Here is a 15,427-nt window from a genome sequence, read left to right on the forward strand (position 1 = left end):
CCCCCCCCGGGGTCACCCCCCCCCGCCCCGGGGGAGCCCTCCACCAGCCCGGGCACCGGGGCTTTCCCGGGCCACGTGTGCGGGGCGGCCCCGGGAGGCCGGGGGCGGCACCGCCCTCCGCGCGGCCCCGCTCGGCGAGGGGCTCTCCGCCCCGCCCCGCCCCGCGGCTGGCGGCCCCGGGCCGGCGGCGGCCGCTCCTCTCCTCCCCTTGGAGGGGGTGGGGGCCGGGCCGGGCCGGACCCCCGCGCCGCCCCCGCTACCTGCGGGCGGGGGCGCAGGGGGGCGGGCGCTGGGGAAAGTTTGTCTCTGTGGTTGGCTGCGCCGCGCGGCGCGGCCGGTCGGGGCGGGCGGGCGGCTCCGTGCGCTCGCAGGGCAGCGGGAGGCTGAGCGGCCGGTCCCCGGGCCAGGCGAGGCGAGCGCCGGCGACCCCCCTCGCGTCGGGAGAGGCACCCGCGCAGCCCCGTCAGCATGGGGCACCGCGGGGAGAGGGCGTCCTGCCTGCCTCTCCTTCTCCTCCTGCTGCTGCTCGGTGAGCCCGGGGGGTGCGCGACCGGGGGCAGCGGGGAGGGCGGTCGGGCCGGGCTGCGCTCGGCCACCTCGCCCGCAGGTAGCGAGGGAGGGCCGGGCCCCTGGGCGCGGGCCCCTCGGCGGGGAGGAGCCGCCCGCCGTGCAGTGCCCGCACGGGGTGCGGCGGAGCCCCGCCGGGGCGCTGCACTCCGAGGGGCGGCGGGGGGGCCAGTCTGTGTCCCCCCCCTACCCGCCCTGGCTGGCCGGGCCGGGGTCGCCTTCGCCCCCTCCCGGCCGGCCCGCGGGCGCTAACGGCTGGCGCAGCCCTAACGGCTCCGCAGCCCCTCCCGCGCTGCTCCCGCCAAGGGCCGGGGTGCAGATTGCTGCGGGTTATCTCCCCGAAACTTTAAGGGGCGTCCTCAGGGTAGAGCTGCGGCGCGGGGGTGCTGCGTGCCGTGGCTCCCCGGTGAGGGGCGGGGCGGGGGGGGGAGGTTGTCTCCGCCGGCGGCCGGGGTCCCGCGGCCGGGGTTACGTGACGGTGTGGCCGTAGCCGCTGTGGCACGACCCGTGGGCGCCCTGAGGTAAGGGCGGTCAACCCTCCCCTCGCCGGGGCGCCGAGCGGCCGGCTCTAGGGCCGAGAGGGAGATCCTCCTCCTGCCGGTCGCACGGGGGAGGCGGGAGGAAGGCCCCCCCACCCCCGCCCGGCTGCAGGAGCCCGGGCGCGGCGGGGCTGGGTGGAAGCGGCGCGGCTCCTGCGGCCGCCCCGCCGGGCTCTCGGGGCTCGCTGCCTCCGCCGTCCGGTTCTCCCGCTCAGAGAGACCCGGTAACTGTGCAGGTGATGTTTTATGCCGCGTTCACGTAATCGTGTGGCTGTCGTTAGCTTAACGGGCGGCATTGTTCCTTACCGGTGCCAGTGCCAGGCAGGCGGCGTGCAGAAATAAAGCCTGTAGCAAGAACTACACAAAAGGGTGGCTGGTGGGTTTGGGGTTTTTGCCCTTTTTCCCTTCAACAGTGGACTTGTAGCATTGTTGCTAACAGTGTTACTAAAGTAGCAGTGAGTTTAACTAGCACACAAGAAGATTGTTCAGGTAAGATAGTTGCACGTAGTCTTTAAGCGATTCTGTGTCAGCTCTGTGTAGTTACAAGTGCTTTAGGTGCTGGTGAGCAAACATGCCCCACAAATTACTACAGGCACTTCTTGATTCAGAACACTTGACTGATTGTAGGCAGTAAGTGGGAGCCTTTTCCAGATCTGGGGTGGAAGGACTGAGTAACTAAAACAGTGCCCCCACCCCACGCTGCAATGCTCTTCTTTAAACAAAACTCTTATTTGCTGACTTAGTTTGTGCTTGTACTTTTGACATTGCTATGACTAATTCTTTTTTTAAAGTCTGCCAGAGCACTTTCCTCGTGGTTTGGCTGTTGAATCTTTCATAGCCAGGTCTGCAGAGCAGGTAGTCACAGTTGAAAAGTCAGCTTCCTAAACCTGGGCTGGTCCCAGTCTCTTTCCTGAGGCTGCTTGCAGGCACTGAGGCAAAGGGGTGTCTATCTACAAGTCACGATTCTACCGCACAAAGGTGTCCACTGTGCTTTCTCTTACTTGCAGCTGAGGTTAGTCATCTCGTTTATCTTGACAATTATAGGCATTCTGCCAGCTGGGGAAACAGTGGAGAACTGGAGAGAACACCTTTAGTGTTTTTGTTTAGAAACAGAAAGGGAATAAAATTTTTCAAGAGAATGGTTTAGTAGGACAAGCGGAAAAATCAGGACTCTCAGATTGCTCAAGGTCATGCATCAAAAAGTAAAAACTATTAAGGATGACATCCAACAGGAAAGTTGTTTCCTTCGTAATTTCAGACAAAATAATTAGAAGACTTTAAAATGTGCATGCACAGATATCTGGCCACTGTTCATGATAGGGTTTGTCTGCATGTTCTGAGTTGTCTTTTGGGGATTTTTTTTTTTTTTAATTGGAATTGAAAGTGTTTTTGTGTGCAGGGAAAAAAAAACCCTAAACTTTTCAGTCTTACTTGTGGTGTGTGTTATGGTGTGGCTATCTATGATACCATTACTTGGTAGCTTGTATAAGATATTCCTAATGCTAAAAGGTTGGGAAGGTGGCATTCCTCTCACTCTGGATGGGGAAAAATAGGCTTCTGTGAACGTGTTTTCTAGCAGCTCTTTAATAAAGAGGCAGGTTGGGGCTTTTTGTTAACTAATGTGCTGCAAATGTTGAGGAATTCTTGTGTAAGGGAGGTGGAGGGAAGGAGTTGAAGCGTAGAAGGGTTCATCGAGTGCCTGTACTTAGACTTGATTGTTTTGTTCAGATCTTTACAAAATAACCCAGCAAAAGGACACAAATGGCTGAAGGAAGTATTTGTCCGTGACAAAAATGTTTTCTCATCCTTTCTCCTGGATTCAGTACAGTTATAATCTGTTTGGTAAAGAGACTGTGGATCCTGAGATTAAGGCTTGATCTACTCTCTTTTCTTCCCTCCTCTGGTGTGGTTAGGTCCTGAGAAGAGACAGCAGCATGAGGGCATTTTGCACTGCTGTTGCCTGTTTTATGTGTGATTTTGTTCTGCAGTCAATCTGCCTAATCAACCTGTGAAATGCTCTGGAAACCAAAACATCTCTTCTAGGACAAGACATGCGAAAAACAAACCAGGTATCTGGTGGTTATCAGGGCTCAGACTGTAAACTAAACAGTAAACCTTGCACCTCATGGATTTATTTTTTTTTCCCCCTGGTTCTTGTTTGAGATTTAAGGTAAGAATTGCGGTGTATCTGAAAAAAGCTGGTCTTTGTTTTAAGTGCTATGGGGCTTGAGGAGAGCAAGCACTCAGTAGGTCCTGGGGGAATACTGTTGATGATGGGTTTCCCAGAGATAGCCTTTTTCTTACTACCATTTAGACCTGTGTGACACACTGTCCGCTATGATGGAAGTCAGTTCCAGCATGCCAGATCCCCAAGAGCCTTGTACGTACATGAATAGAGTTGTCTCCTACAATGCGTATTCAAAATTTATTGTGGTTTTTTTTTAAGTTTTCCTCAGAAGCTACAACAATTAGTCATTTAGTCATCAAGGTTTAATACAAGCTCTGCAACAGAAAGCTTTTGGTAATTAGTATAAGTTATTGTGATCATGAACTTGAAGGAAAAGCGTTCTTTAATCCTTCCCTGGATTTGCAGCTGAAGTGAAAGCATTAGAAAATGGGAGAGCCTCAAGGTTTAGGTCAGGGAATTGACGTAATTACGGATGATCAGCCATGGAGCGTTCAAGGTGTGTTAGAGTGGAATCTCCTTCCTGTTCCCATGCTGGTGGCTGCTCACCTGCCGATGAGCCCAGGGTTGTTGGTGGTGGACTTTGCCTGCCTGTTGTTGAAGAAGGCAGGCTCTGGTCCTCACAGGCACTCGGAGAAGATGCTGACAGCTAGGCCTGCCTATCTGTGTTGTAGCTTTAGAGTTGTTACAAAGGCTCCCAAAGGGGAAATACTGACAAGCCTGTCCTGGTCTTAGCAGCTGCAGACTGCTAAGGCAGTGGAAGCACGTAGTGAGTGTTGGAACTGGGTTGGTGAGGTACTGAAGGGCAGGTGGTGTTGCTGAGGAGGAAGCGCTTTCTGTATGGCTTTGCCATGCTGATGTATTTTCTTAGTCTGTAGGCTGTGGGAAGATGTGGGAATCAAAGGGTGAGCAGAGTAGTGAGTGTTTTTTCCTTTACATCCTGTGTTCTTTTGGGTTGGCAAATGGTAGCTTAGTCACCTTTTCTGGCTCTTGTGTCTTTGTAGGTTCCTGTCCAGGGCTTCTTTTAAGGGAGTCTGGGTGCTTTTTCCGAAATTCTTCGACCTTGTTCTCCAGTTTTCTCAATTGCTACATTTCAACATAGCAACAGCTTGCTCTCTTTAGGTAGCCTCTGTTGTATTTGGCTCTAATCCCTGAACTGAGGTATAAACCTGCCTGAACAAGATTTGAAGTAAACTGTAGGGGTCACTTAAAAATGCAGCCACATGCTTGATTAGATGGGAATGTACTTAAGAAATAATATATATCCATCCGTCTGGCTGTGTAAACAAACACTGAGGGACATTTGAGAACTTAGGTTTCACATCTAATAAATTTATGGGTTGATTTGTTTCTGTGTGGTGGTTGTTTGTTGTTGAGTTAGTTTTTTCCAGTCTCCATAATCATTGTGAAACACTTACCTGCAAAACAGACCTGTATATTTTTTTAGTAGGGAAATGGTTACCTATCTCAATAAGATACTTTGAGAAAGTGAACATTTCAATTGTCTGTTTTCACTGATGTATTTTTTTTGTGTGAAGTTCTGTGTTTTAGAAGGAAGGGTAAATGGACACATTTGAAAATTGAATTCTTTTTGGTTATGTATAGAAATCAAGCACTTGAAAGTTAAGCTGGAAAGAACTTGAGGAAAACATTACTAACATGAGGTGGATCAAAGTAGGGGTTATGTTAGTGTTTATCAAGGTCTCTAGAAGTTTCGAAAGAAAGATATTAAGTGGAGTATAAAGTAAGAATCTATATCATAGTGCAAGGAAAAGTATCTTTTTAATACTTTGCTTTTGACTTTTATTGGAGATGTTGCAGTTACTTCCCAAGCCAGATGTCCTGCTTTCTTAGAAGATCTGCAGTAGTAAGTGATAAAGTCTGTTTTCTAGAGACCTGTAAGGCGAAATTGTCTAGGGATAGCAATGGTTCAATTTCTGTCCAAGAATAATAAGCAGTTTCCTTCATGACCCTAGTTCCTAACCTGCACAAGGTATCCCAAAACTGGATCGAGCAAGGCAGGGAGAGACTGTAACATAAGCAGTTTTTGTTTGGGTAGTCAGTATCTCCTGCCCTGTAGAAGGAATTAGCTTGTACCAATGAGGTACTAAGTTCTCGAATTGTCCATTTTTTTTTGTCAGTTGATTCTTTAGAAAATCTCAAATTGCAGTTTTCTTAGGAGGCTTGAATACCAGCTGAGAAGGGCTTTAAAAATTATGAGATAAACTTTTAATACACCTTATGCATTAGGCTTTGCAAGGGGCAAAGGTATAAAATCAGTTTCAGATGTAACTGCTTTTGGGGTAGGATGATCTGAGAAATAGCTGTTCAGGTGCCAAAAGCCTTGAATAATGTATTTCCAGATTATCAGCATATCTGAAGATAAGCAAGACAGAAGTTATGGAACTTTAAAAAGTTTCCTAGTTTTTTGGGTTTCATATCAGAAACTGGCTTATTCATTTACATGTAAGCTTTCATAATTGTAGAGTATAACTGATTTATTTTAACTGAAGTCTGAAACAGGAAAAAAGGATGGTATTTTTTTTTCTCTTGAATTGGAAGATGTTTCAAAGCTGGGTTTTCAGTGGAAACCATTATCAGCTTTAACTGTGGCATTCTGAATAAGTTTAAAGGGAGCTAGATAGAAGGTAGAACCAGTGTTGCTAAATACCTTTGAGTCTTGTAAAGTTATAAAGCAGTATGGTAATGCTGGTAGACTTGAGTCAGTGTAATTGCCATGGGGACTGCTTGAAACTTGTGGTAGAGTGTTGCAGTCGGTGCTTCTTTTCATTACACTAGATGAGGAAAGTTGCAGGGAAAGTCTTATGTGACAGAGCCTGGAGAACAATGTCCTTTGTATGCAGCAATGGCAAAATAGAGCTGCAGAAATATGCAGTATTGCTGAAGCAAGCTGAAGTATTTGACTACTGATAATCTCTATGGCCAGATGGAATTTGCATGGATGTTCTAAAGGGTCTGAACTGTTAGCTAAGCTATGGGAAGAATAGGTGAGTGAGTAAGACACCGAGTCCTGGACAGGATTAACTTTAAAAAAGGATCTCAGGATGGTTTTTGGAATTGACTTGTGAACTTCAGGAATGAGAACTAATTAAAGATTGGAGCTCTCAGGCAAGCTGTCACAGCTGCTGATAGGCAGGGCTGCCAGCAATGCCTGTAGTATATCTGCTTGATACTTTTGGTTGAGGGCCATCTCTTAAATTGCTTATTATTCTGCAAGACTTTAGGCATTCATACTGAAATTTTCTGGGCCGGGTGTCTACGACAGGTTGACTTTTTTTCCTAGGAAATATGCCCCTACACCCCCCCAAAAAATGCTCCCATATTTCCAACTGTTACACTTTGGGAGTGAGCAGGGAGAAGGTTGGTGGCTTTTTTTTTTTTTAATTCTCGCATGTTCTGGTCAATTCTCCCTCCTCACTATGGAACAAATAATAATCTCGGCTGCTAAGCTGAGAAGTTCTAGCACCTCCATGCTTTAGAGCAAGAACTGGAAATTTGGCTGGAGAGTTAACTTTGCATCAAGAATGTGGCTTTTGCTGTTCTCATGAAAAATGTCCAAATTTGGCCACATTGTAAGACTTGGAAAAGCATCAGTTTGTAAATGCTTGGTAGAGAATTAGTCTCGGGTCCCTAGAGAAAGCACTCTGTCATTGCTTTTAAGGTGTCAAAGGATTACAGCTGGAATTGGGGGTGGAGAAGTGGAAGCCTCCTTTTTATTCCGGTTTCAGACTTCTGTAAATGTGTTGTGAAGTCTTTTTCTTTTTTTTCTTTTTTCTCTCTCCCCCTTCTGCCAAATTGGCCAGTGCTGGAGCAATGTGCTGATTTGTGTGGATCACTGATCATATCTGCTGTGAGAGTCTGCTGCTTGTAGCACACAAAGTATATATATCATCTTTCTTATATGTGGCTTTAAAAAAAAAAATCAATGTAAACTTTATGTGTGGTTTTTAACTTTTGTTCTCTGACTTCAGCTCTTCTCTCAGGCTTTTTCCCAGGTGTCCCCCATTGTCCTTTACTTCATGCTGACTGTAAAACAACTCCTGCTGCTATAGTTGCTCTCAAAAAAAAAAAAAAAGTAAAGAACTTATGCCACTCTTTCTGTTTAACAGGATTGATTAGTCTGGACTTGCCTTTCTGCCGACTTTCTTAAAGATGTGGTTTAGCTATGCTGCTTAGTGCTTGCTTAATGACTGCAATTTGCATGCTTTCATGCCATATCACTAGCCATTAAAAAGAGTTTGGTGGAACCATTACTGGTGGTCATGTTGGTTAGCAAGAGTCCAGTTCTGACAAAAGCTACCTCTGCTTAGGTTTCCCAGTCTTAAAAAGAATAATTGCCAGTGTAAAGGACTTTGTTTCCATGCGTGTTCCACTGTTAGCTCCAACTGCAGAGATTTAGCATCGTGTTTCAGTCAGTCTTTGATGCAATGTGGCTGTGGGGAATCTTTGAGCAGGCTGTAACGGCATTGTTCTCTTACACGCATTAAAATGGTTGTTGCAAGAGAGGCATCCATGGGGACCTCTGCCAGCTTCTTATTGATGTGTTCAGTTTCATCTATTGACACACTACCCTTCATTATTACACAGTGAATCCTGTGGCAGTGGAATTTGCTATTAAATCTGCCCTGCAAAAGGGAATTGGCAGGAGCCGCTTTAAAAGCAGCATGACCCCTGCGTTTGCAAAGAATAGCTTCTAAATACAAAACAGATGCTGAACTAATAGAGGATGCTTCCTGAATTTTCAGGGTACCAAACATAATTATTCTGAGAAAAATTCAGAATTCATATAATTTGTGAATAATTATTTAAATTTCAATACCCTTTTTTCCAGAAACATGTCTAATCAGTACATGTGTTGATTTGTGCTTGAATGAAGCAAGTAATACTGAGGTGAAAACAGGGAATTATTTGTTAATGGAAACTGTTAGAATAAGCAGCAAGGTGTTAGTCTATCTGTGCTCTGATCCTCTTCCCAGTGCTAGAGGGTGGGAGAGGTGATGTATCTTCCTTTCCCTTTTGCCCTTGCCACAGACTATTTTGTGCTTTCAGAGCACCACCTGTAATATTTACCCAGATGTTCTAACAACCTCCACCATCTCCCAAAAGAAGTGTTATATTCTTTAGAAGCCCAGTGACATACTGTGTTTTGGGAGGTGGTGTCAGTAGATGGAATTTATGTCTTTGTCCTTTATGTTGTATGTAGAGTGTGCTTGTTCATATTCAGTTCATATGGAGATTTAAATTAATGCAGAGTAATAAGTCTGTTGCATCAACCTTGTTTCCCTTTGATCTCAGGGTTTGGTTCTAGACAAGGCATACTGTACCTTTTGGCTTAGAGACCTCAAGTGCTTGAAGCAGGCTTCATCAGTGAGAAAATAAAGAGCATGACAGCTTATCAGAGACAAAATCACTCTGTCTGGAGGTGAGAGGTAGCAAGGTAAGCCTGAGTCTGTCATGTCTATCACAAAGCAGGGTTGAATGGAGCCCTGGTTGCTTGCAACTATTGATAGGCACCTGTCAATAGTTGCAAAGCTGCTGACATCCCTAGGTTTGTGAGTTGGTTTATTTATTAAAAAAACAGGTTGAGAAAATAGCGTATCTAGCCAATGGGCATAGAAGTGCAGCTGTTACTAGCAATTAGAGGTGGGGGAAGGAAGGTGAGGAGGGAGTACTGGAGCAGGACACACTTGGCAGAGAGAAAAGGAAGCGGGGCAATAGCTTGTTTAAGATGGAAGAATGAGTTAAAGATGTGTCTGCATGAGATGGTGGAGCAGTTATCACCAAAAAACACCCTTGGTAAAAAACACAAGTTTCTCAAAGATCTGCAAGCAAATCCTGAAATACTTTTTCTAAGCAAAGTTTTCTGCTTACCACTGACAGGTAAATGGAATATCTAATTGTAGACTCCTGCAGAGTTTAAAACAAGGACTGAACTGTGATGCATGTGGCTGCAGGGTATGCTGTGACATCTGAGTTGATGCTGGTGTTTGCCTTTTGAGTCTGAAAGGGATAGGCAAGGGGGAGGCTGCAGTACAGTGAATAGAGTTACTGGGTGGGGATGTCCTTCCAAAATAGCCGTAGAACAAATGAGACTTCAGATGGCACCCTTGTTCCTGCTCATGATCGGAGGGCGCAGGGAGTGTGCCTGTTCCAGACTTTGCCTCATAAACCTGTAAGGATCAACAGAGATGGGCCAAAGCTACTTAGAAAGCTGTTAAGAGTGATATAAAGTATTTCTCGCTGAACCTCCTCTTGGTGTGAGCAGTCAGCTTTTGGTTTGTATGTATATAGAGAGATTTTTCTCCCTGTCTGAAGCTGCAGAAAGACACTCTTCATACATCTGGGCAAAGGCTAGTAACCTACAGATGGATGCACTGGGCACTTCTGTACCCAGACTTGTAAGGTGTGTCCTTTCCTTGCTGTAACAATTTTTACCCAGAATAAGAACCTAGTCCCATTATGGTGCGTTCATGGAACATGCATATGCCATCAAAGTTGCTGGCTTCTCTTTCTTCTGTATTTTCTTCTTTTGTCATGCTTCTGGTATTGGTGCATTGGAGGTGAGAACTTGCTTTGCATATGTGGGTTTGGCCAAAGTCCAGCGTGAATACTGTTCTCGCATGAGTGACCGTCTGGGGTCAGCAGTAATCTTCCAGTGTCAGGGTTGCCTTGTTGCTGTAGGATCTTGCTCAGAGCCCAGAGTGGGACTTTGGTCAAGTTACTGTCATAAGTACACAGACATTTCTTGAAATTAAAGCCCTGCAACTGAGGTTTCCACCTCAGAGGAGGCTGCTAACATGAGACATCCTGTGACTGCCACTTGGGCTGAAACAATATGTTCAGAGGAGCTGTTTGCTGGGAGATGATCAGTCATGGAGCTACAGGGTGAGCCTTGAAGAAGAGCAGGCTGTGCATGGGGGTGGGAAGATATTTGGAGGTTTTGGCAGGGAGGAGGCAAGGGCCCTAGCTACAGATTCTGTGAATGGCATAGTGATGAAGAGCACTTCATGCTGGTGACTTTTTTCATCTTGGCCTCGTGGCATAAGGTCTTTTCTGACCTTGGGTGCACGACTTTCTGCTTTTGAGTGTGTGGGTATGAATCCCACCTTGTGTTTGCCTTTTGCTGGGCCTGTGTAAAATGAATTACTGGTTTTGCTTCAGTTGAGTGAACATATGTCTGCAGGACTAAGCAAAATAGCAGCAGGTACTGGGTGGCATTCTAGTCAACAAGGTTCTTCCCTGAACAAGGCTGAGTGAGCGTGGTACCCAGTTTCTGATACAAAACAGCCAGATGTGTGTGTCAGCAGTGGCTGACACGTGCACATGGAGGCCATTGAGGGGACAGCCCTGTTTGACCTATTCTTGACTGTTTTGTTTGTGTGGGTGAGTGAAGAACTTTGGCCTTCCAAGTTATTTGAGTGCTTCTCAGTACTACTTAACATCACCACTTCCCTCTGCACCCCATCAGTTGCTTTTACACACATTATAAATTTGAAAGGCTCATGAATTGACGATTGCTTTCAATACATACAGCCAAGGAGATTTTTAACTTGTTGTGATTAATGCCCTACCTTTAAGACCTCTGTGTAGTCCTGGATGTATGCCACCAGATTATGGCAGGAAATATCCTCATGATTGTTTCTGTCTGTTTAGCAAAACCCCTAAATTCCTCACAGGTCATTGCATGTACCCACTCTCTTGTAACTTGATACAAAATTTGCTCCGGAGTGTTACATTTACGCATTTAAAACAGATCTCTAGTACTTCCTCAGAGCCGGTAGCGTGTATGCATAAGACATGCTGGGTTTGGACACTTAATCTCTAAAGATGTGCAAAATGGAGCAAGTATGGCTACCTGTGTTCTTGTTCTGCTGTGGCATTCTTTGGAGATGTCAGGCTCATACACTGAGTGCATCCTGGACGGTTGGTGGGAGTTTGCGGGGATCTGTGGCTCTCTTTCAGTAGCCTTTGCCAAGAAACCTGAGACTGTCTCCTACCTAGTTTGCCTGTATTGAGGTGGTTCTCCTTTTTCTTGAAAAAGATGGCATGCATGGTTTTATCGAAATAGATAAAGGTCAGTGAATACCTGCTGGGAAACTTGAATAGCACTCATTTAGACAGAATTCTGCTTATCTGGTGGCATATATTGGCATTTTTAGGAGAATGGAATCTCTCTTGCCCTCTTCAGAACATCTGTTTCTGCATGAAGTCATCTTTTGCCTGCTTTTTTTCTCCATCTGAATCCACTTCTACCTAAAGAGTCTTCTCTGCAACATCAGAAGTATGAATGCCAGCAAGGATTTTGTCAGGTCATCTTGAGTGTTGTGTTCTGTGGGAAATTCACTAGGTAGAAGCACTTCTGGTAGGTCAGAACCATGAGAGGCTGTGGGACTTGACCTGAGCTGAGTTTGAGCTCGTTGATGCAGGATGATAGCAAAGGTGTAACTGTGCATGTGAAGCTATACAGAGGTTCCTCGCTGCATCTGCCTCAGAACAGGGACCTGTATGCAGTCTCTTCTGGCTGTGTCAGCTGGTCTGATGAAAGATCTCTAAAGAATATTGCCTTAGACCACTGTCATTACATAAGTACTGCTACTAGATTATACAGTTATTCTGTGACTTGAAGTTATAATTCTGATGACGATTTCTGCCACTTACTTGCAGAATTATGCATTGCATGGAAGCTCCTGTCACAAGTCCCAAGTAATAATAAAACTGGGGTTTAAAACCAAGTAAGCTCTAAAAATGAAATGGTTGGCAGAACATTCTTTGAATTTATGGTGATAGTGATACAGAAATTCCACTGTCCATTTCGGGATTCTACTCCCCCCACCCCTCCTTAGCATCATCTAACTCTCAGATTGTTGTACAAGTTTTTTTTATGTTGAGATAGAAACTAATTGGAATGAGTTAGTGTTTTCTTTCCCTGTCCTTTGACATTTCTGGCATTTAAGGAGGAAATAGGGACAAACATTTAGCTGAATGACATCCAGGCTTAACAGGAGCTTGTGAAGTTAGGCTGAGGATGTCTGTCCTTTTTTCTTCCCTTTTACAGACAGAAGTTAAGGAGCCTCAATTTAAACTTCTCCTGCAGGATGTTTCTTGTAACTCCAGAACTGTCTCGTGCTTTTAGTCTGGCTCTGATGTCTGCAATTCAACATTCAGCCGTTGCGCATTTCCACAAAAATATCTACATGCTGAAACAGTCCACAACAGTGATGCTAAATTTGTTATTATCTTCCAGTGTTTACGTTTAAGGATGTAACTTTTACCTCTGCTGTTGTTTCAGGCTTTCTGCAGATAATTTATAGCCTTGGTTTACAATACATCTGTTTGGGTGGGTTTCACTCAAAGTTTGAGCTAAACAGTGTATAAATAGGTCTCCTTCCTGCTGAAAATAGGGTTGTGATTATAATCTCAGTTACTGAGTTCTGCTGAGTAACAGATGATCATTTCAGTGATAACCAGTTGACTGACCATGCCTGTGACTTCCCTAGCAGTCAGCTAAGTACATACCCTTTCTTAAAGTGCTTATCAGCCAGGAATTAGAAGTGTTTTTGATGATTTACAGCACAATGCCCAAGAGCTTTCTTTTTCCAGAGATTTTGTAATCTGAATAACATGATGTGAGTACAGCTTTATTAGAATTGTAAACTTCCATAATGATTAGAAGGGAGGAATACATCCGCCAGGCAGATTAATGAAGATGGTTCTTTTCACCAGTAGAGATGTTTTTTTTTTTCAATAGGATCTCGGAGAATTCTGAGAGATCTCACTGATTGTACTGACTGTAGGTGATGGACAGGTAGTGATTTTCTTGCATTGAACTGCTAATAGATGATAGTACAGTAGTGTGAATGGGGCAGGCAAAAATACACATACTTTAAACAAAACTGCCCAGGGAAGATAATGACTCAAATGTTAAACTGATTTTTTTTTTTCTTTAAAAACACCAGTTCTCTTTGGCAAAGAGGATCTCCTTTCATGATAAAGGAGTGCCGCTTTTCAATCTAGGGACAGACTGGACTTCTGTACTTAGGACTTCCTAGCAATCCCTTGTCTAAGGTTTATTTATTCCCTGTGAAAGGGACAAAGATCTTGAAATAATCTGTGTTTTGTCTGGGGAAAGGCAAAACCTGATTTAGTTGTGTGCTTTGTACCCTGCATTTTGACTTTTGGTAGGCTTAGGCTATAAAACTACAAACAGTGGAGGCATTTGTAGGCTGCTCTTGCATTGCATTATGGTGGGTGCTCCTCTGCTTGAATTCTTTGAAATGTCTTAATTTGATGTTGTGGATTTTAACTGGTTTAAGCTCCTGCAAAATGCTCTCCAGATCATTGATCTCTGAAAACCTGTTCTTATTTCTGAAAAATTAAGTGGGCAGGCAGGGGGTGAGGTGAGAGGAAAGTTGCATAGTTAACTGGAGCTCTGTAAATGCTGTATGTACCTTCTATTTAGGTCTTCACTAGCAGCAGGAGTGCCTTCTAGGTACTTTGTTACTTTTCTATAACAGTAATAATACTGATTGTTCTCTAATAATAAACAAACTTTGTTATAGGATAGTGCTGTTAATATGATTTGTGACTGCCAAACCAACAAGAGAGCTAAACCCAGTTGATTTTGTGATGTAGTAAAATAAAAAGTGAGCAGGGAGTATAAAAAGTACTTTGAACCTTTAAAGTACAAATTTACAAACAGGGATGAAATTAAGAGAAATAAACAGTTTTGTTGTATTTATGTATGAAGGGCTTGCCAGTCCTTTTGTTACGGTTCTTAAATTGTTGTGTACTGCTGACATTGGATGGGGCTAGATGCAGAGCTGGGAGAAGGATCCTTTATTTTTTAAACCATCCATTTAGAAGTCTGACTACATGTATACTGCATCTCTTTCTGAGTATTAATGAAGGCATAACTCCTTTCCTTTTGCCCACTGGGGCTTAGATATAACACTGACTTTTTCAAGCAGTGCTATCTTTTCAGATGTTATCATGAAGCGTGAGAGCAAGGGGAGTTTCCTGATATTGCACAGCATTCAGTGCCTTTCTTGCTTATCCTTTTTTTGGTCAATGTTTGAGATCAGGCTTTCAGTTCAGTTTTTTGCAGCCTGAGTTCAAGGCCTAAGTACCAAATGAACGCCTCTTGGGTATAGGTTGGTGTGGTAAAAATGTATTTCGCATTTCTGTTTTCTTACATATGAGTCTGTGTTTTGTGTTTTCATTCTGAAGAATATGTCAGTTCATATTGTCTCTGGTGCTAAGGCTGGGTGAACAGGTGTCCTTGACTTGACATGGCTTTCAGGATATGTTCTGGTAAAGGAGTCAGGGCTTGCTCTGCACACTGAATAGCAATGTTTCATGCTCTGGCTTTCTGGGCCTAATCAGAAGTACCTCTGGAGAATGTTAGCTCTCCCTGTGGGCTGAGTGCATCTCCTTTGTTACCCAAGGGCTGTTTGCCCTCAAGTGAAGGCGGCAGTTCAGGGAGACACCTTTTAGCTGGAAATCTCAAAGGTGCTTAAAAGGTACTGCTAAGAATCTTCTTGCACAATTAAAAAGTGTGGACTGCTAATTCTAGTGTCTGTGGGTAAGTCCACCTACAGCTTTTCAGGTGATTTTTAACACCCTTGACTTCCTAAATTGGTGGTGTACTTTCCACTTCTGTTCTTAGGCTGCTCTATATCGTATGCTGTTAGACAGCTGCTGCGTTTGCCCCAGACACAATTTCTTTTCAGTTCATGTTAAAATTGTTTCTTTGCATTAATACAGCAGCTGGTAGACTTGCGACTTAGTCTGCAAGTGCAGTATTGCTTTTGCAGTGGGTATTTGGAACTTGCAGTGTTGTCTTTTGTTCTTACGCTACATACGTGTACCAGTTCATGATCCAGAAAATGGTGGGCATGCTCTCTGTTGGGATGGAGTTTGGCTGTTCTGTTGAACAACGTACTATGGGACATAACTGTTCGTTCCAGTGTAGCAAATGTGAGGATGCCTAGGGGGAATGCAATCTGCTGTCTGTTTCAATGTAAGCTGATTGTGTTAGTTACTGAATAATTTCAGCATATCCAAGTTTCACCCAAATATTAACAGCTATTTATTTTGTACATAGGTTGTCTTATTA

General features: G+C 44.6%; 1 protein-coding gene across 3 annotated transcripts in view; it reads left to right on the plus strand.

The window, feature by feature from the left end:
- Positions 1-359: 359 nt before the first annotated feature.
- Positions 360-15,427, plus strand: part of PTGFRN (prostaglandin F2 receptor inhibitor) — a 70,361-nt gene continuing 55,293 nt past the window's right edge. For 2 of the 3 annotated variants that reach the window (XM_074857426.1, XM_074857430.1), the window contains exon 1: positions 360-529. In XM_074857426.1, coding sequence (XP_074713527.1) covers positions 469-529 — 61 coding nt within the window. In that variant the 5' untranslated portion in view covers positions 360-468. Of the gene's footprint in view, positions 530-8,615; positions 8,750-15,427 lie in introns of those variants that run through there. The other variant, XM_074857436.1, reaches the window with a different exon arrangement.

This window comes from Strix uralensis, chromosome 2 (genome assembly GCF_047716275.1).
Source record: "Strix uralensis isolate ZFMK-TIS-50842 chromosome 2, bStrUra1, whole genome shotgun sequence".
Taxonomy (NCBI): Eukaryota; Metazoa; Chordata; class Aves; order Strigiformes; family Strigidae; genus Strix; species Strix uralensis.